Below are 21,510 nucleotides of genomic sequence, written 5' to 3'. Positions count from 1 at the left end.
TAGCTAGCTACCCAGCAAGAGAGTACGTTCCCCACCATCACTTGCACTGAGATGTGGTCATGCGACCAAGTTCTGACCTTTGGGATAGGAGAAGTGACACAAGTAACATCCCCAGAATGGCCTTCAAGAGCCTGCCCACTCTTTTCTTCTTCCCATTAGCAGGAAGGTGAAGGTGATGGCAGGAGCTGCAGCAGCCATATTGGACCATGAAAACGAAGCCAAGTCTTAAGTACTGACATAACAGTGAGACAGAGAGCCTAGACCTCTGAATCCTTTTTGGAGGAGGGCCACCATACCAGCTGGCACTTGTACATCAGAGGGATGAAAACTTCTGGACTGTGGAAGTGATTAACATTTTGGGGGGCTCTGTTATAGTAGATAAACCTGTATCACGGCTAATTAGTAGGTACCAACGGTGATACCAAAGTGTCTTCATGGGATCCCCAAAATGGCAGTCTTCCAGCTGGTCACTCGCCTTGCTCGTCGGAAATGGCCCAATCAACCGTGACCACTTTTCAAAAATCTAACCCATCGTCAAAAGTGTGTTACCATCGAGACCATCACAACAAATGGGCAACAGATTTCCCTATTCCCTTTCCTGCACTCGCAGAAGAAAGTGAGCAGGAGAAACGGCATTCTCCATACCTACCCCCCACCCCAGTTGAAGGTCCCTTGTGGTTATAAGCATCAACACCCAAGAAACAAAATCAACCATACCCTTAAATGACACTGACTGTACCGCCTGCCTCAAGAAGGGGTGAGGAACACAGACACTGAGCCAGAGTGCTTAGGTTCAAACACGGGCCTTGCCACTTCCCGGCTCTGTGATCTCAGTGGTGATATCGGCACAATGGTGGGGATGACACTGGTTGACTCAGGTAAAGCACTTAGAACAGTCTCCGCACACACCAAAGACTCAGTGAAGGTTTTATGTGTGCATGTTGTAGGGCAGCAAATTTTGCCAACCCAAGACATGCCTCTTTGACATATTATTTTAGGCTGGTTATTTCTAAGCAACAGCAAACGCAGGAGAAGCTCTGACAAGCGAGAAGTTAGCCTTTTGTAAGGGACATTTACAGGTAGAAGGGAAATCTCCATCTGTAAGGGCGTCTCCCCTCACCTACTGGGAGGAGGGGGAAGGGCTCTAAATCTCTAGAAACTAACCAATGGAGAAGGCCGGGCCGAAATCTGCACAACAACCCCACCCTTGTTTACGGTGCTTTTCCCGGTAACTGGAAACTGGTTCCCCACCCCCAACATCTTGTGTCTTTGGCTGAAGATGGGTTGTAAGGCAGTGGCTTCGGCCATTTCGGGTCTCTCCCTTGTATACAGGAGGTGCACGGGATATTCGACGTCTGTCTCATTTTCTCCTGTTAATCTGTTCCATGTCAATTTTCTTCTTAGACCAGCCCTAAGTGGCTCAAAGGGTAGGAGAAAACCTCGCCCAAGCTTATTCTCCAGCATTTGTAATTACAACTAATGATTAAGTGCATCCTGCTCCTTCAACTCTGAAAGGCCCAGCAGGATTTTCAGCTGCACTGGCCCAACCCCAAGAGGGGGATGGGACATGTGGGTATGGAGCAGGAAGAGGGCCTAAGGCAGCAGTCTCTGGACCTGCCTCGTGAGCCTCTGAACTCTAATTTTATTTTCTCGCTGACCAAGGGAGCTTATTCGAGCCAGCGAGCCAGCCAAAAAAAAAAAAAAAAAAAAAAGATGTAACATAGAAACACAAACACACTCTGCTAATGAAAGTCTTCCAGAAAGGCAGAAATGTATGAAAGAGCAGCTCACAGTTGAAGCTCACGCTGTCCCCAAGCTTTCGGAGTGGATATAAAGGGGAGGGGCAGCACGGTCCTTGCCTATGTCTCCACAACAGGACAGGCACGTATCACCAATGTGGATACAGAATGCAATTTATGCACGGATAGACGTACATCACTTGTTATTCCCCACTTCTGCAGAATGTGAAATGTTATGGTAGCCTTAATCATTTGCAAAATAGTCAAGTATAAAAAGACCAAGTGGCCAACAGACGCTGCAAAGCCCACTTCACAAAGGAGGCGACAGAACCCCTGCATGGAAACGAATGCCGCGTTCAACACTGCTTAAGTTTGTTTACAAAGAACATGGATTGATTGGTTTGTGTGTGTGTGTGTGTGTGTGTGTTTTAAGGCGGTTCCACCTTGAAAAAAAAATAGATAAATTAGGCAGCAGATTGGTATAATGGGACCTCCGTGACAGCAGAGATGGAAATAGACTGAAATATTCAAGTCCAGTGTCATAGGGGCTCAAGTGAAAGGTGGGCACATCCGCCTGAGTGACTGCCACCTGCAGACAGACACCCCATAAGGAGCTCAAGTCCCATTTATCTGTGGGTCCCTCAATTATCTAGAAAATCCGTTAAGGTTGTTTCATTCAGTTAAACATGGCAAGGACACCAATGAGCTAGGTGTAAATATTCCAATTCTTAAATGACAGACGTTGAAAAGAACTTCAGTGCTTTAGAGTAATAACCTCCAGTATTTCTCAAAACAACTGTGTGATCAAGTCAAAGGAGGAGTAACTCGCTGGACCTGAGAAAAGCCTGTGTAGGTGATTTTTATGGCAATAAAATTATACATATTTTAAATCAAGGAAGCAACAGCCTGCCATTTTAAGTACAAGGTTACCATGGCAACAATAGCATATACCTGATCTCCTGTACCCTAAAGATAAGTATTCATAGGTAATAAAATCATAGAAAATAATTAAAGCTTTCCATTTAAGACTCAACTACCTAACAGACCAGAATTTGTCAGGCATTCAAGCAACATCTTAACGTTCTGGTGCCCACGATGGTGTCACCAGGCTTCTAAAGAACGAAGCATCATATAACGACGATGTTTCTTTAGGTTAGGACAGTTACTGGCATCGCTTATGGTTTATTCTGTGATGTAACTTGTGGTTTTGATCAGTTTTATTACCCATCAGTTTCTATTTTCCTAATTGCATTAAACTACACATGATAATTTGCTACATTCAGAAAAATACCCTGTTGCAAAGGTCTGACTCTCTCCAATCCAAAGCTGTTTCAGCAGGATGGTCACTTGCAAAAGTAACAACATTCAGATGTAACTAAATCTGAAACTTGTTAATACGGTCCTTAAAATACCCAATTGCTCTGTAGAGAAATGGCTACTATATGTAATATATGTAGTAGAAATGCAGACTAGGATTGGTACCATTCTATCACTAAAAGAAAATGCTTTCTCCTGAACACATTTCGGTTGTTTGGCTTTTAATCCCTATTACAGGTACATCTGACCCACCAACCCGTGGGCTCTTCCTCAAGGCCAAAGACTCTCCTACCACGGTAATTCTTGTACTTGCAATTGCACGTGGGCAATGAATGTGCAATGACAATTAAGCAGGCTGGTCTCAAATAATGCCTTTGATGGGTCACCTGGGTGGTTCAGCCAGTTGGGCGTCCAACTTCGGCTCAGCTCACGATCTCGAGTTTGTGAGTTCGAGCCCCACATCGGACTCGCGAATGTTGGTGCAGAGCCCACTTCGGATCCTTTGTCCCTCTCTCGCTGCCCCTGCCTCGCTTGCGCTCTCAAAAATAAATAAAACATTAAATAATAATAATAATAATAATAATGCCTTTGATGATATCAGCAAAGCAGCAACGTCACAGCCAATAACTACCGTCACAGCAAGTAACTACCGTGGACATTCAGAGCTTGGGCACTGATGTGCTTTCGAGTGTCGGGGTCTGGAGCTGAAGGCCAAGAAAGAACTCTTGAGACATCTTTGGCGCAAAAAGGTGATTTTATTAAAGCACGGGGACAGGACCCGTGGGCAGAAAGAGCTGCCCTGGGGCTGTGACGGGTGACTGATTATATACCTTCAGGATGGGAAGGGGGTTAGCTATTGTTAGGAAGACATCATTTATTACTGTCTAGTAAAACTTCGGTCATGAGACCCTTCAGATGTACATAAGTGGGCCATAAACTTAGAGGATGATTGCCAACCTGAATCTTGGGGGGCGGGGGGGGCAGAGATCAAACAAATTTCCAAAGTAATTTCTACATGTTAAAGTAGACTTCCAAGATCCTGGGGCTTTGGGGGGGGGGGGGGTCGGGCTATGACTGCCTTTTGCCCCCAGCAAAGTGTCATCATGGAGGCAGCCGAGCTCCTAGAGGAATGTCATTCAACCTGTCTCGAGGACCCGTCAATGGGCTATAGGCCAAAAGAAAATTTAATTTTTCATCTGCCTTTGTTATTCCCACATCAGGCATCGGCCATGGTGGTCTTTTTTCTGCCCGGGCAGCGCTGTAGCCGCCTGTGACAATGACAAAATGTTGGACCTTCTTTGTAGCATTACAGAGACATTTCCTTATGGGAAAGCAAGCAATTTCCTGGGCAGACTATCCACAGTGGGACCAATCTTTCTTTCCTTCCCGATGTCTTCCTTCCTGAACCTCTCCATTCCCCTTACTTGGAGAGGCCATCAAAACTCTCTTCAATTTCGGGAGAGAGTCAAGAGGCCAAACCTTTTATCATAAAGATTTCAAACACAGGATACCAGTAATGGTGGATACCGCAAACTGGACTGCGGGTGGGGGTGGTGGTAGGAGGGGTGTTTCCCTGACCGGCCAATATCCGGCGCTAGGATTTGTCAGGTAATATTTTTGTGAATAAACACCTGTTTGGGGGGATCGTTTTGTTGTGTGAGAGAGCGCGCACGCAAGTGAGCAAGGGGCAGAGAGAGAGACAGACAGACAGACAGACAGACAGAATCCCAAGAGGGGTGGGAGGACAGGGAGGGGGGCAGGGAGAGAGAGAAACGGGACTCGAAGTCACGAATTGTGAAATCACGACCTGAGCCAACGTCAGATGCTTAACGACTGAGCCACCCAGGTGCCCGCACCTGCTTTCAAATATAAGGATAAGTACTGTAATAAAGTGCGTTCTGATTACTTGCTGTTTCCTAAGAGGATGAACTCTTAATTCTGAGAAACCAAGATGGCTTTCTCCATTCTTAATGTCATCCTCAAAGGGCAATCTATTCAAGTAATGTTCATGAATGTTTAGCAGTTTCATAGAACTAACACAAAAGAACAAGACTTTCAAATAAAGCTGTGCAGGGGCCTCGGTGTGTGAAATTATATTGGATTTTTCTCACAAAGACATCAAAGATGCATCAACTAAACATTCATAGGAAGAGAGCTATCGATATGGTTAGGAATAAGTAAAGGGCACGGACATAAAAACTTGACTCTTATCCAGAAAAGATGTTTTTGCCAAGTTCTCCTAAAGATATGGAGGAAAAAATTTCCTGCAAAGATGGACTACAGTTACTTTTATATGCCAATATCAGACCACTGAGAACCATTTATTACATGGGAACAAAATAACACACCGAACATAACCAGACACGGCTTCCTCCAGATCACACTTTGAAAAAAATGTTTTTATTATTTGTTTTTGAGAAGGGGGGGAGGGGCAAAGAGGGAGGAAGACAGGAGCCGAAGCAGACTCTGCACCGGCATCGCAGAGCCCGACGCGGGGCTCGAACTCACAACGGCGAGATCGTGACCTGAGCCAGAGCCGGACACAGCCGACTGCGCCACCCGGGCGCCCCTCCACGTCATACTTAACCATTACCCACATGGGGGTACCACACACTCAAAGAGAACGAGCAGATAATCGGGGAGCCTGCTTCAGATTCTGCGTCTCCCTCTCTCCCATCCCCCGCTCATGCTGTGTCTCAAAAATAAACGTTTAAAAAAAAAAAAAAAAGACTATCCAGGAGGAGGCTATAACCACCATGTGCAAAGTTTGGGCAGGGGGGAGAAGAAAGAAATAAATGGGGATTTCTTTTGTCTCCCCGCAGGACCAGGCAGGAAATGGCCCTTGGGAGGGAATATTCCGGCCACCACCTTCCTTCCAACTTGTTGGACAGCTGGGCTGTATCAGACTGGACCATACCAACACGCCACACTGGATGCCCCAACGGCCAAATACGGTCTACCTCATGTGTCTCAACCCAAGACCTTCACCACGGACTGGGGAGGTCAGGGGAAAATAGGATGCTTCCGTCAGCCATCGTGCTATTCATTAGCAGCTCTTAGGAGAAAATTAAAAGGTTAATCAAGTTGTTGCTTCAAATTAAACGGTGAGTGAAAAATAATGGTCACTTCATCAATGTTCTATGCCTTTTTTTTTTTTTTTTTTTTGGTTACATGAGTATTTGAGAGATTGCTGGAAAGAGGTTGGTATAATAAAACCTCTCAGGTAAAAAGAATTTTCTCAATACAATTATGATCCATTTCGTATCATACGTGTGATCATTTGTCTCATTATTATCACAAAGAAAGCCTCGATTGCGGTCAGAATTCATCGGACATCAACGGAGTTCAACAACTGGGTCCACAAGAGCGCGAGTAATTAGTCACATCCAGGCCTGCGTTTGTTCGTGTCACAGAGGCGTGTCCCCCAAGGCTCCCTGTCAGAAAGGCACCGTTTGAACCGGGCAACTCCTTCCCCACCTGGGTCCCTTTATTTGGTGGCTACAGTCCCTTGTTCTATTTCAGCCCAAACCCAACCCTTCCCCTAGGCTATTATGTTTTAAAAGTTTGCAAAGACGGCCTTTCATGACTTCAAAAGTTCCATCTGTGTCCCCACCTAGGCGCTCTGGACGCTGGGGTCCAGATGATGCTGTCTCGCATTTCGTGGCTTCAGGGCTCGCTGCTGTCAGCTCAGAGCCTGCTTTAGATCCTCTGCCCTCCTTTCCCTCTGCCCCTCCCCTGCGGGTTCTGTCTCGCTGCCCCCTCCCCAATAAATAAACTTCAAAAAAAAATTTTTTTGTTTTTTAAATGCTAGAGTTTGTACATTGAGACCCCTCTCCAAGACAAAAACATATGACAAAAACAGGTGAATTTCAAGAATGGATTCTAGGACTGGGGGTTTTCAAGATTGCCTAAGTCTAAACCTACGGAGGTGGTTTTTTTGTTTGTTTTTTCTAAGTAGCGCCACACCCCACCGTGGTGCCTGGCTGGCTCAGTCGGTACAGCACGCAACTCTTGATCTCAGGGTCCGAAGTTCGAACCCCACGTCGGGGGTAGAGATTACTCAAAACTACATACATACGTACAAACTTTAAGCAATAAAAATAAACGCGTGGAGGTGTGTGGGCGCTGGTCGGCGGGGGGGTGGCGCCCAGGGGCGGCAGGCAGTATACAGAAAATGACCAACAGTCTGGTTTTGTTCTGGCCATCGTCTACAGTGAGGGAGTGACAGCCCTCTATTATTAAAAATTGCATTTCCCAAGATAGGTCCTAGGAGAATATGTCCTAGTTTGTGATTTCTGTTGCCTCCAAATAAACAAAAGTCTGAGGACCCGGGCAGGAATGTTTCTGCGAAGTGATGGGTAGCAGCACACGTAATCTCACTTGTCGGCTGAATACACCACTTTCTGGAATAAATCAGGCTCGTGCTCCAGCCCGATCCCGGCCTCCTCTTCGAGGGTGAACAGCTATGTGAAGATATTCCAGGACAAGTTTCCCATTAAAGCACTTCGGGAAACTGGGGAATCTCGAGTCGACCATGAAAGGTTCAATTTCTCAGATAACATCACCAAATGTGGAAGTAACAGTCTGTTTAAATCACTCTAGGGTTACCTTAGCTGCATATCGCTCTAACAGATGAGTGGAAATTTCACTTTTCTTCTTTCCTTTGACATACTACAAAAAGATTAGATAAGAAAACCGTCACCAGTCGGTTGAGGCAATGATACCTCCCTTCAGTTCGGTTCTTACGACCAGGTCGGTAGGGGATAATCGAGAACCAGCTTCTGCCTACAGCTGCTATGTTAATCTCAAGAAGCGTATCCGATCTGTTGGAGTCTGAGAAGCCACAGGTCTGTGGAGGGGAACGATGACATCCCCATGAAATGAGACTGGACGCCAACTGATTGACTTTTTCTCTTAAAAAAAAAAAAAAGCCACAGAAAGTAGGAGGGCCCTTTAATACTTTTTTTTTTTTTTTTTTTTTAAGGCATGCAGAAACACTACTGGGGAAGATCAAAGAAGCTTCGATACGGAAGCTTCGACATGGTAAATACATGCACTGTCATGGAAATTATGCTGGCGATTCACTGTAATCCCACTCAAAATCCTAACAGGGATGTTTGTGGAACATGAAAAGCCAATTCCAAAAGCAAGAAAAAATTAAGACTATCTCAGGCACTTTTAAAGAAGAACGAGAGAAGCAAAATTCTCCTAGGAGACACCCAGGCTTACTACACATCTACAGTCATCAGGACCGTGTCCTCTTAGCACACAGATGGCAAAACACAGCCAAGACACAGAACAGAGTCCAGAGATGTACGCGCACGTACAGGAGGGAAATTTAAAACGTGAGAGACGGTGTTATATGAAAATCAGTGGGGAAGCGATGAACCATTAAGTACACGGGCGTTTCTGCAGAGGAAGTATAAAATGAAAATAGATTTCTCTTACTCTACCAAAAAGCTAAAATCCCAAAGGAACAAAGACTGAAAAATGAAAAGGATTACTTTAAAAACACCTTAGAAGAAAATATGCAAGAACAGAACACCTGCATGACCTTGGCTATAAGAACAATTCTAAAACAAGGCAAAAACAAAAGGCACAAGTCATAATAAAGGAAAAGATTAATTAGGACTTGTTACAATAAAAAACAACTCAGTACAACAGAAGATACGTTCCACAAAATCACAGAGAGGAAGAGAACATTGAGGTCCCGTTTAACTGAGGATTAGCATCCAGAATGTATAAAGAATCACAACAAGCCAGGAAGAAAAAACAAGGATATAAACGAAAGACAAAACTTCAAAGGGCCATGAACCTACCAAAAAGCTCCAAACTGTCTAGGAACATCCAACGTGAAAAAAAAAACAATGAAATACCGCTTCATACCTATCAGGGTTGTGAAAAAATTAAACCGTCGACAGCACCAAACGCGGGCGAAGACACGGAGAGACGAATGTTCGCGCGCTGTTGGCGGGGACCGTCAACGGACACCCCTCTGGGGGAAGCAGCGACGCTCCGAGGTCCAGCCGGCTCCGAGACACGACGGAGCGTTCGCTCGGCTGCCGACATCGTTCATTCGGTGAGCAACTCATCCTCACCGGAGGAACGAAAGCAGCTTATCTGTCTCCCTCCAAACCACGCAACAAGTTCATTTAGCAGAAACGGTTTCGTATCGATTTCCGAAACTTCTCAGGAGGAGGATCAGAACCCATCCCAGGCCTCCGGGCCTCGGCCAACCTTGCGGCGTAGTAGAGACAGCCACCTGCCAAGACTCCCCCGACTACCGTTAATTCGGACAATTCTTAAAACTCCCGTCTTCTTCGGGAACCTACTTGGGAGGAGGTCTCAACATCTGGCAGATCCTTAGAGTTTGAAGCCATAAAATATTTACATTGAGCAGCTCCTGAATAAATACGCAACACCCACAACCGTCTCTTTATTTACAACCCTGCCATCATGAACTTTCCATTTCCCAGGGGGATAACGGGGCTACCTTATCTCGGTCATCTCTTCAGCCGTATGCTTGTTTTTCATGTGCCTGTCTCATGGCTCATCAATTGTTTTCAAAGCACTTCTCACACCTGTTGTGTCAAAGTTTTCCACTCAAAATAGAGGGTAGGAAGCAGTGGTTTATGGACTCCCTAGCACACCTCTATACCCGAAAGCATTTAATAAGTGATTTTAACCATAGTAATTTCTTTGTCTTTTTTTTTTAATGTTTATTTATTCTTGAGGGAGACAGAGCGTGAGAGGGGGAGGGGCAGAAAGAGGGAGTCACAGATTCCGAAGCAGGCTCCAGACTCCGAGCTGTCAGCACAGAGCCTGACACGGGGCTTGAACCTATGAACCCCGAGATCATGAGCTGCCCGGAAGCCGGACGCTTAACCGACTGAGCCACCCAGGCTCCCCTTAACCATTAGTGATTTAGAAGCAAGTCTATTTTTCAGACAGAAAACATCACCGACTTTCAAAATGGTATTATTAATGTTGATCAAAAGCTGCCAGACCTAAGCGTTTATCCTAAATGATTCCATTTATATAAGTGAAAAAAGAGGCAAAACTATGCTGGTAGAAAGGAGGAGTGATTACCCTTCGCCTGGGTGCCTCAAAAGGAGCATGCAGGAGAATTCTGCAGGGCTGGTCACGTTTCGCTTCTTCATCTACGCACTGGTTAAGTTTGAAAAAACTCGCCAAGCTGTAGGCTTACGGTTTGCCCACTTTTTGTGTTTATATACTTCAATAGCAAATTTCTGTTAAGTTTACGTACATATGGGGGGGAGGGGAGAGAATCCTAAGCAGGCTCCGTGCCGTCCGTGTGCAGCACCCGAACTCACGAACCACGAGAACATGACCTGAGCTGAAATCAAGACACTTAACCGACTGAGCCACCCAGGTGCCCCTCAGTAGAATATTTTCAAATGATTTTTATAATATCCGTGCCTCTTACAAAACATCTAGAAGTATTCGCGACGATGCCATTATATAATAGAGCTCAGACCAGTTTTTGATAATCCAGGACATTGGCTTTGCAAAACGGTAATAATTCATGAAATGGAAATTCATCTCTTTAATGTTCTGAATTCTACTTTACTTACCATGGCAACTGTCAAATGCCACAAGAGAAAACTAAAAGGAAAATATAAAATAAAGTGCTGCGTCCAATCAAGTCAGCTTAAGGGTCTGAATTCCTTTGCTAATTACGTCTCCAGCCTCTGCTCCTTTAAACATTCTTTTCGGGGAGTTGTGAAACATCACATTCCTAAACCTAACAGAGGGACCCCGATGCACAGATGGCACAGTGGATTTCCTAGGCTCCTCCGAACCGTTGCTTCCAACGTTCTTGCACCATTTAAGACGAGAACTAGTTTCTAAGCGTGCTCAGACCTCTCTGAACAGACCGCATTAAGGTCTCCCCGGCAGTGGCAGGGAGGGGGCAGGGAGATCCATGGCTGGGGGAACTGCTCTCTGTGAGCAACAAGGGGGAAAAAGGAGTCCTTCCTCTCACAACTGCCGCGTCTCCCAAACACATAGAAAAATGCAACGAAGCCGTGACTACGGACCCTAAGGACAGGACAGAATGTGCAGGAAGGTTGCCTCAAAGGCTTAATCTGGGTAGATTTGATTATAGCGAAGGAGATGAATTCTAATTATGGAAAGGCCATCAAGGTAATTAAGGATATTAAAAAAAAAAATGGGACGAGATCCTTGATGTCTTTCTACTTGATGAAGAGCACAAAAGATGATGAAAGCGATTTCAGTGAGCGGGATCAATTTCCCATCGATTCAGCCCTTTCAGGGCTCCGGGGCGCCGAACATCAGAACAAGCCAAGCCGTGCACTCCCAATCCCCAGGGTGTTTGGTCTCATTGAGACGGTTTAGCCACCGTTTTACTCCAAAGAGAGAGCGAATTAGGTGGTCTGCAAGGGTCCCCATTCCATCTCCAGATTCTCTGATGGATGTTGAAAATGGTTACAAATTTTTTAAAAGGTTAAGAATTTTTTAAAAATTCTAGCTGAACTTCGGGCTAGAATCAAGCATCCTTTTCGGAAAGCGAACACCCTGGGCACCAGAGACCCGCCTGTTCAGTACACGTGCTCAACTAAGTCCTCAACGACGCCACTACTGAGACCTCAGGATAGCATGAAGCACAAAAACGTTTTCAATCGCTCTCATCCCAAAGCAGGGGTTGTCAACATGGGGCGATTCTGCCCTTCAACGATGGTTATTTGGCCATGTCTGGACACGTTTCTGGTCGTCACATCGAGGACACTGTCACGAGCACATAGTGGGTGCACACCAAGGGTGCTACTCAATATCCTCCAGTGCACAGAAAGCAGAATTTAACCGTCCTACAGAAAAACCAATAGGTAAACAATCCAATACTAAGCGGTAACTCCAACTTCACGTATTTTACAACATATGTGGCCACACCAAGTTCAAATATACTGAGTTATATGTATACACAGCCACGAAGAATAAAATTCAAGGGGCATCTGGGTGCCTCAGTCGGTTGAGTGTCCGACTCCTGATTTCGGCTCAGGTCACGATCCCAGGGTCGTGGGATCGAGCCCCACGTCGAGTTCACACTGACAGTGTGCAGCCTGCTTGGGATTCTCTCTCTCTCTCTCTCTCTCTCTCTCTCTCTCTCTCTCTCTGTCCCTCTCTCCCACTCGCACTCTCGTGCTCTAAAATTTTTTTTAAATTTTTTTAAATAAAATAAAATTCAAAAGATCAGGTTGAAGCACTTTTTCCTTTGGAAGATTTTTGTTTTCTGACGAAGGAAGCAGTTATTACTTGTAGACATTAAAATCCTACCTTCTGATCACTAGAAAATGTACTTTTTTTTATTAAGCGGTCAGTTCATCCATCCGATGTAATTATCACCTATAAGTATCAATCTACCAAGATTATTTTAAAATAATTGGCCAAGATCGATCAAGAAAGATAAAGAGAATACAAATTACCTACATCACTAGAAATGAACGGAGGAGGACCACTACAGGTCCCACAAGAAGATAGAATTAAACGGTTAATACAAGAGTATGATGAACTGTATGTCCGGAAAGTTGGTAACATACATAGACAAAATGGAAAAAAGTCCTTAAACACAACTCAGCAAAAATCAAAGAGAAAGAGGAAATCTGAACACTACAATCTCTGTGAAAAAATATGACACAGGGGCGCCTGGGTGGCTCAGTGGGTTAAGCGGCTGACTTCAGCTCTGGTCTTGATCTTGCAGTCTGTGAGTTCAAGCCCCGCGACGGGCTCTGTGCTGACAGCTCAGAGCTTGGAGCCCGATTAGGATCCTGTGTCTCCCTCTCTCTCTGCCCCTCCCCCATTCACGCTCTCTCAAAAATGAATAAATGTTAAAAAAATAACAAATAAATTATCTAGTTCGGGGCACCTGGGTGACTCAGTCGGTTGAGCCCGGCTTCGGCTCAGGTCATGATCTCACAGTTTGGGAGTTCGAGCCCCACATGGGGCTCTGTGCTAACAGCTCAGAGCCTGGAGCCTGCTTCAGATTCTGTGTCTCCCTCTCTCTGCCCCTTCCCCGCTCATGCCTCTGTGTGTGTATGTGTGTGTCTCTCTCAAAAGTAAATATTTAACAAAAATTTTTTAAATATATAAAACATAACTTTAAACACTTCCACAAGGAAAACTCCAGACCCAGATCTTGGCACTGCTGAATTGTTTCAAACATTTAAGGAAGAAAAATGCCACTTTTAATATTACTAATCAAATAGAGACACAAGACCGGGTTCCATTTCAAGAGCCACCCTCTTTGGAGTCACAGCAAAGATGACCCTCTCCAGCCCAGAAGTGCTCACGCTTCCTTCCTTCTCCACTTCATCCTTTGAAAGGGAAGAGGCAAGAGACAATATTAAAAACGGTTTTGCAAGATTCACATCTAGGTGTCCACGTGTAACTAAAATGTGTCCCTCCCCGGTCTTCCTTCCTACTTTTCCCCACCCCATTCTCTGCTCAGGCCAAGCCAGTTTCTTCAGGATTCTACCAGTAACCAAGCCCGCTCACTCCTACCTCGCTTCTACCCAACCCTAAAGCCCTGCCACTCTTCTCAAAACACCTCAAGCCCAAGTGTCCACCAGAAGCTTCAGATAAGCTACGAGGGGGGAGAAAAAAAACAAAAAAAGATAAGCTACAAGATCTCGCCCTTCTCAGAACTCCTCCCAGACTCCCATCTGGAATTTTACAACTAGACACTAAGGATTCTCTATCCCACTGGTTTCTTTTACCTCCTCGGAGAGATGATCGGTTCCATCCATCTGTCACTTCCCTGCTTAAAATCCCTTGGTGATTCCCCCCAACCAAGAGGATAACCTCAAGTTATTTCCTGCTCTCACCTGTGGCCTGGCCTCCCCTGCCAGCCCCAGCACGTCTGTACCCAGGGCCTGGGATGGCTTCTCCTGGCCACTGAGACCCCTGTCGTCCTGCTCATCCTTCAAGACTTCGATCAAGGGGAACAGTCTCTCCAGGGAACCCCACTCTGAAATACCAACACCGGCCACCCCCACTCCTCTGCTCCGTTTCCCCCGGACAGAGGAAATTATTCTATATGAGCTGTACTTCTGTTGTCATTGTTAATCTCTCTGAAATGACTGTGCTGATGAGGACAGAACCCAGTTTGGGGGTTGGGGTGTTTTTTGCTTAAGATCTTATTTTTTAAGTCCTCTCTACACCCAACATGGCCGGAGGGGGGGCGTGGTGCTCACAAGTCAGAGATCAAGAGACTCAGCAAAGTACCTGGCTCATCCATCGGAGCAGGACTCCTATAGCTTGTTGAGGGAGCAGCTTTCATTCCCCGGAGGGCCCCCAGGGTAGAGGCATGGAACGGGAACTCAGACGCTCTTAGGGAACTCCGAGCCAGTGGCCTTGAAGTAGGCCTGTTTAACCCAACTGCAGAAGCCAGTGGAAACACCGCAAGTCCCCTTCTAATCCTCAGGGCCATGATGAATTTCCCGGAAACTGTTTCACCCCAAGCTTTCCTGGACTTCAAAAATCTGACAAGAGGGAAGTACTTTTCACCAAGGACAGGAAAATATTAAGACATCAAAAGAAAATACAAGCTGAAGGCGGGGAAAAAAAGTAATGACGTAACATTCAAACTGCTCTTTAAATTATTTTTGGGTCTGTCTGCCTGCGGCAAATTACTTCTAAAGCCTCTCCAAGCTCTGAATTCTGTTATTCTGTGAAAATCTGAGCTGAAAGTATTCATGTTATTAAAGAATAATAATTAATCCCATTTGCCCTATTTAGTATGGTTTAGCACAGTCCTCTGATGCCAAATGTACTTTTACATACCTCGTCATCTGTACATTTATAATGTAGACAGGCCTTAATAAAGTACATTTTACACAACAAAACCCTCATCCTTTCCACAAATATTTCTGGAGCACCTACGATATGCCAATCATTGGAACAAGCGCTGGGACAGAAGAATGAATAAAACAATCTTACGTCTTGATGAATTTGAACAGAAAAGAAAGCATATTAAAAACACTAACAATAGGGGCGCCTGAGGTTAAGCATCCTACTTTGGCTCAGGTCACAATCTCGCGGCTCCCGAGTTCGAGCCCCTCATCGGGCTCTGTGCTGACAGCTCAGAGCCCGGCGCCTGCGTCGGATTCTGTGTCTGCCCCCCTCTCTCTCTCTCTCTCTCTCTCTCTGCCCCTCCCCTGCTCGCGCCCGCTCTCTAAACATTAAAAAAATTTTTAACAATAAATAAACACGAAGAAGCCAGCCGATAGTAACCAGAAAAATGTTAAAATTATGACGTGGGTGACACAGTCTTAAAAATACAGTAGCAGCCCACATACCCCTCTGCCACCAGCTGACTTGTGTGCCTAAGGGTCAGTTGGGTTTGCTCCCACACCTATTTACGCCAGTTGTATTTACTATAATTATGAAATGTAATTCAACGCTACCTAGACAGATAAAACGTGTGCACAAGAAGAGTTCTTATTTCTTTGAAACCCAAGCTGATCGCTTTGCAAAGTCTTAGTGGTGGGTCAGTTGGAAACGCGACGTACGAGCATTCTGCACACAGATTGGGTCCCCATGCCTTGAAGTGCTCACTCGACTCGAGAAGAATCTGAAACTGGAAATCAAAAGCCGACGCATCTGCGCCGTGACGGACACGCCGAGCGAGACTTCAGGGGCCTCCCCACCAGGGCTCCCACTGAAAGCAGGGGTCTTGAGTCTCACGACAAAATATTGGAGAACTCGTGTTTAAGGCGAAACGGAATGCTCAAGCCACGTATGTGGCACTTTTGAGGATTCCCCACTTCGGCAGTTTCAATAAACCATCTGACTGCTTGACCCTGGAGGCAGCGGCGAAGGATCATCTCCCGGAAACCCCGGCAGGGGTCAAGTGATTTGGGCAAGAGCTTCCGCCGGAGCCAAAATATCCTAATTATTTCCTGTTTGTCACGAACACTACTCTGTGCTACCGGCCTAGGAGGTCGATTTCCAATCTCAGTGTGCATCCAGACACTTAAAGGGAGCGCTCTCCAAGGCAGGAGGGCCCGCTCACGGGAAGATGTTTACCCTCACGGGGCAGGAGGCTAGCACGTTCTGGAAAGACTTCCTGCCCGGCTATTCATCGGGATGCCATTCCTTTGTGTCCAACTGCATCTGAATTTCCGAGCAACCTTCCAGAACCCAACATGTATGTATGCATGTATGGCTCCTCGTGGGGGGGGGGGGGGGAGGGAGGGAAGGGGGGGCCTCTGAAGGTGGTCTGGGCCCTGTGTGGGGGTGACGAGAGGATCTCTGGAGCGGCCAACGCGAAGGAGAAGAGGGCAGGAGAAGCCAAAGCTGGAAACGGTACAGCTTCCTCCACAGGCTCCCTGGAGAAGGGCCAACCGTCCTGTGATGCCGGCTTCGTGGAAACAAATAGTGTTGAAACAATTAGAGAGCTGTTTTCGCATGTTTTTCAAGCATAACATTACCCTTTTTTTTTCCCCTCCTCTAAATTACATCCATTATTTCAAAGAAATAATTTCATCAGATCCTTTGATTCCACGGAGTCAAGGGAGCTCAAGAAGAGAAAATGATTTACCCAAGATCACAGAGCAACTTCGCGGCAGTGCAGGGGCAGGCGCATGGCCCCTGGTCTGCCCCGCTTTTTCCTCAATTTCCTCACCCTGGGGACCTGCGGCATCACCGCCAGGGAGCTTGCTAGAAATACAGAAACTCGGGTCCCATCCAGGCCGACAGAATCAAAAACCGTTTTTTTTTTTTTTGACAAGATCAAAGATGATTTGTAGGCAGGTGACAGTGAAAGGAAAACTGCTCTGAACCAGTTTTGGGTAAAGCTATTTTGTGAGATGACTGTTTAAATTCATAATCCTTGGAAACACATCCTCACCACAAAATGGATGAATGCAATTTCCGGATGTATCTGACCATTTCACATACAATTTAAAAAAAATTTTTTTTAATATTTATTTTTGAGAGAGACAGAACGCGAGTGGGTTGGGGCAGAGAGAGGGAGGGAGACACAGAATCCGAAGCAGGCTCCAGGCTCCGAGCTGTCAGCACAGAGCCCGACGCAGGGCTCGAACTCACGAGCCGTGAGATCATGACCCGGCTGGCTCAGAGCACCCAACTCTCGATCTCGGGGACGCTGAGTCTGAGCCCCATGTGGCGCACAGGGGTTACTTAAAAAAGGAAAAAATTCTGTTAGGCAACAGGAGTTCCCAACAGATGAAACCGGCGTAAAACCGGGAACGGATGTGTGCCCAGCACACACGCGCAGAGGCACAGCGGCCAAACGTGGAACTCTTCGGCCATTGAAAAAATTAGTTTCAACACGCTTAGGTGCTGTGCACCGTGTATGCACAACCTCCCATTGTGAACAACCACCAAAGTTACCGAATAGTCAAACACACTTCAAATATCAATGGGCTCATTGCATTTACATGAAATGTCCCCAGTAGGCACATCCACCCGCACAGAAAGTAGACGAGCGGAGCGAGCGGCAGCCAGGGGCAAGGGGGGTGGGGTGGAGAGTACTTCCAATGGGCACGGGATTTCTTTTTAAGGTGACGACGACACGGGTCAGCGGTGGGGGGGGGGACACGACTCTGAATACACTAAAAATCACAGACTTTGTACACTCAAAACGTGCAAACTGTATGGCATGTGGATTACATTTCGACGAAGCCAAAATAAATAAATAAACCCACTCAACAATGCAAACATATTTTAAGATACATTGAAAGATAGACCCCTACGTACCACTACGGCTCAGTATTTTATTTTTCAATTTAAAGACGTTGAATACTTTAAAATTTGAGTCCCAAGGGGCTTTTATTTCCATAAACCACACTCATTTTACCAGTAAATTAACTGATACCAGGTCAAGGAAGTGACTTGTGCAAGAACCCAAGTCCCAACTCAATGGGCCAATGGCGAGAATTTTCCCGACCTGAAATCATTTCAATTAAAACATTCATAAGGGTATGTTGGATAATTAAATACATCTGGAAAAACACAACCAGTTCACAGCCTTGTGGTGTATTTACTAAGAATCTACCAGAGGAAATCAGTAGGTTTCCTTCTGGCATGAAGAGAACTTTTTTTTTTTTAATCGTAAAAACTCAAACCAAGGATACAGCCAGGACCAGTGAGGTATGCGCAAATTAACAAATTGGCAACCGAAATATAGAACCAACAACTGTCCGAGACACAAAGCGCTGCCTTGAGAACAGGCCCCTGGTCTGGGCATTTGCTTCATGAGAACGGACGTCCACACCGGTTTCAAAACTACAGCCTCCCCCAGGTACTGTGAAAGCCATCCTCAAGAAGGTGCCCAGGTGGTAACCGGACGCTCGAGGTCTAAAAGGTACGAGTCTGAACGCCTAGTGTCAAAAGACCAGAAATAACTTTATTTCAGGAAAATTAGCAAAGGCTTTCCTCAGTACTGAGCCACTCTATAAACTTCCACACCTCTGTGCCAAGCACTGCCAAAACAGTTCCAGGCTCAGCAGCGGCCAGCTGATTTTCGTGTATGAGCCTCATTTAAAAGGGAGCATTGAGGGGCGCTTGGCTGGCTCGGTCCATGGAGCACGTGACTCTTGATCTGGGGGTTGTGCGTTCGAGCCCCACCTTGGGTGTAGAGCTTACCTGAAAATAAAATCTTTTTAAAAAATAATAAAACAAAATAAAATAAAAGGGAGCATGGAGTGATGGGACTACTCAGGTCCAGGTGTTTAAACCGGTAGGAACCAGAGTTACAGGTCACACGATCCCGTCCTTTCTAGAAGGATTTTATCCTAGCCCTCCCCTAACTTCTGGGTAAGAAATTTTCTTGTTGGATTCAGGGGCCTTGTTTCCTCTCATATTTTGATCACCTAGTAAATTCAAGAATATTCAGCTGTAAAATTCTTTGCTCCTCCCTTTAAATTCAAAATAATGTCCTTCTTGCTGTCCCTCACCAAAATTATAATCAGCACAAAATTACACTCCCTCCCTTACACATGCATATTTTCTCTCTCTCTCTCTCTCTCTCTCTCTCTCTCTCTCTCTCTCTCTCTCTCTCTCCCTCCCTCCCTCCCTCCCTCCCTCCCTCCCTCAGCAGCGGAGGGCTGCAGACTGGGTAAGGGGCCACGGATGGGGGTGGCGGACGGCCAGGAATTCCCAAGCCCTGACCATTAACCCGCAGTGGTTAAACCCACGGCGTTCCTCATTAGGAATGCTTCGGCGGGGCTCTCCAGCCTGTGGCTTTTGTGGCGCGTGTGGCTGCAGTCTGGCTGCCACTAGAGAGGGATAACAGAGCGGGGAGAGAAGCCCTTCCCCAAACACAGCTCGCAGACGCTGCCAGCGGTGCAGCGGAATCAGGGGGATTGCCACAGCAACCTTCCGACAGAGTCCCCATTTAACGACATGCCGCTGACGGCAGCAGTTCGGGGTGTTAGGAGGTGACAGAAAGAATCCTACAGCCGCCCAACAGCCGCCCCACAGCCGCCCCGGGCCAGGTTGGAGATTTTCAACCCCCAGAACCCGGCATTCAGCGTTACGAGTCGATCCCCCAGCTGCACTCGAACCCCCTTGGCAAGCCGCCTCCACCTGCGCCCAGCTCCGCATTTTGATAGTTGCAACAGGGGACAAAGAGACTCCCCCTCGGTCCCATCCCGTCCCTCCCCCTCCCCCCTTCCTGGCTTCAAGGGTCACGGTTCCCAAACGAGTTCTCGGAAGCCCCCAGCCTCGGGGAACCGGGCGTCCGTTTCCTGTGGTTTTAAGGGCAGCAAGACCACGGCGGGGGAGGAAGGGGACGGGACCCCACTGGGAGCGGAGCGCTCCGGCGACAAGGAGAGCGTCCCGGGAAACCGGCAAGAAGCTCCTCTCCGCCGACCCTTAAAATAAAGCCGGGGCCCGCCGCCCGGGACGCCCCGTCCGCTCTCCCTGCGGCCCCCACCCGCACCCCCGGGAGGCCGGCTCTCCCCCCTCCCGCGAGCGCCCCGCCGGGGGGCCGCCCGAGCGCGGCCGGGGCCAGGGGCGCCCCCGCCGCGGGGCCGGGCCGCGCACCTGGGCGTTCGGGACACCTGCGCCGCGCCCCTCCCACCTCCGGCCCCCTCCCCGCGCCCGGGCGCCGAGGTGCCCCGGGAGCCGCAGCTGAGCCGGGGCGGGGCGGGGGCGCGGGGCCGGGGGCCGTGGCGCGGGGGTTGGGGGGGGGGGGTGGCGCGCCGGCTTACCCATGGCTGGAGACTGGCTGGAGGGGCGCGGGCTCCCCGGGGACGGGCCGAGCCGGCGGCACAAGTTTGCAGGTCTGGCGGGCACGTGCGCGGGCCGGGCTCCGGGCGTGCTGCTGCGCTGCTGGGCCGGCGGCTGGCGGCTCGCTGCTGGCTCCGGGGCCGGGGTGGGAGCGCGGCGCGGCTCCGCCTGCACTGGGGGCCGGCCGTGCCGAGAGGGGCCCTGACGTCAGCGCCGGGGGCTTTGTGCGCCCGCAGCGAGGGCCCGAACCCGGCAGCGGGCGCGCCGGGGCGGCCGGCCCTGCTCGAGGCTTCCTCTGGGACCCCCGAGCGGGCGCGGAGGTGGCGCGGAGACCCGAGAAGCCAAGGGGGTGGGGGGAGAGGGTATCTGGGGAGGGGGGGAGGGGGCGCGGATCCGCTTCCCGGGACCGAACTGTTAACAGCTGGAAGGGGCTTTGCGGTCCTAGCCTTAACCCATTGTGCAGATGAAGAGACTGAGGCCGGGGACACCGAACCAAGGACGGCCAGTGTTTGGCAGCGCACCGCCCCCATCCGTAGTCCTGGCTCCTTTTGTTCATATATGAGCTGCGGGTGATTACTTAATTCAGTGGGGCTCAACCCTGGTTGCACATGAGAACCAGCTGGGGTGATTTACCCGGTTGCGTCAGGGTCTCTGCCGGCGAGACTGAGGCATCCAAGCTGCAAAAGCCACCAGGTGATTGCAATGTGCATCCAAGGTAGCCAACACTGACTTGAGTTACTTGTGGGTAACGATGATCTAGAAGGGCACGGGCGGCACTCGCCAGGCTGGGGTGGTGAGAGAGAGATCTGGTGGTGTCCTTCATCGGCCGTCTTGATCCCCGGAAGCCCACCCCTGTCGGGCTCTGGGAGACTTAGCAGACTCACCCCAGTCGCCGCGTCCCCACTGCTCAGGCCTTGCACGTGAGCCTGTAAGTGAATTAATGGTTTAACAGTGTCCAGAGCTTAAATTCCTTCTGTCTCTTTAGAGAATAATGTTCCTGTCTCCAAAGGTATTAGAAAAGCTCTGAGACCCTTGTCATTTTTCTACGGTGGATACTTGCTGAGACATCTCTGAGCGCGATATTGCGGCGGAGAGTTTATGCTGTGTTTCGTTGTTTTGAGAACACTTCCATTACTGGAACAGAGGGTTGCATAAGCTGGAACCGTAGCTAGTACCCTTAAGGGACATTTAACCCCAAAGAGAGAGCCTTTAGGATTGA

General features: G+C 48.0%; 1 protein-coding gene across 3 annotated transcripts in view; it reads right to left on the bottom strand.

Moving 5' to 3' along the window:
• The window catches only part of GPM6B (glycoprotein M6B), a 147,352-nt gene extending 126,481 nt beyond the window's left edge, over window positions 1-20,871 (bottom strand). Inside the window, exon 1 of one of the 3 annotated variants that reach the window (XR_008418326.1) lies at window positions 20,273-20,871. Coding sequence is in view for 2 of the 3 variants with exons in the window: in XM_053891827.1 (XP_053747802.1) it covers window positions 20,273-20,821 (549 nt within the window). In the remaining variant the exon portion in view is untranslated. The remainder of the gene's footprint in view (window positions 1-20,272) is intronic. The other 2 variants (XM_053891827.1, XM_053891828.1) reach the window with 2 other exon arrangements.
• Window positions 20,872-21,510: the final 639 nt, after the last annotated feature.

The sequence above is a fragment of the Panthera pardus genome, unplaced genomic scaffold, assembly GCF_024362965.1.
Source record: "Panthera pardus isolate Hobbes unplaced genomic scaffold, ASM2436296v1 HiC_scaffold_27, whole genome shotgun sequence".
NCBI classification, from domain to species: Eukaryota; Metazoa; Chordata; class Mammalia; order Carnivora; family Felidae; genus Panthera; species Panthera pardus.
Note: the sequence above shows the minus strand (reverse complement) of the source record. Positions and strands in the feature narration are given on the sequence as shown.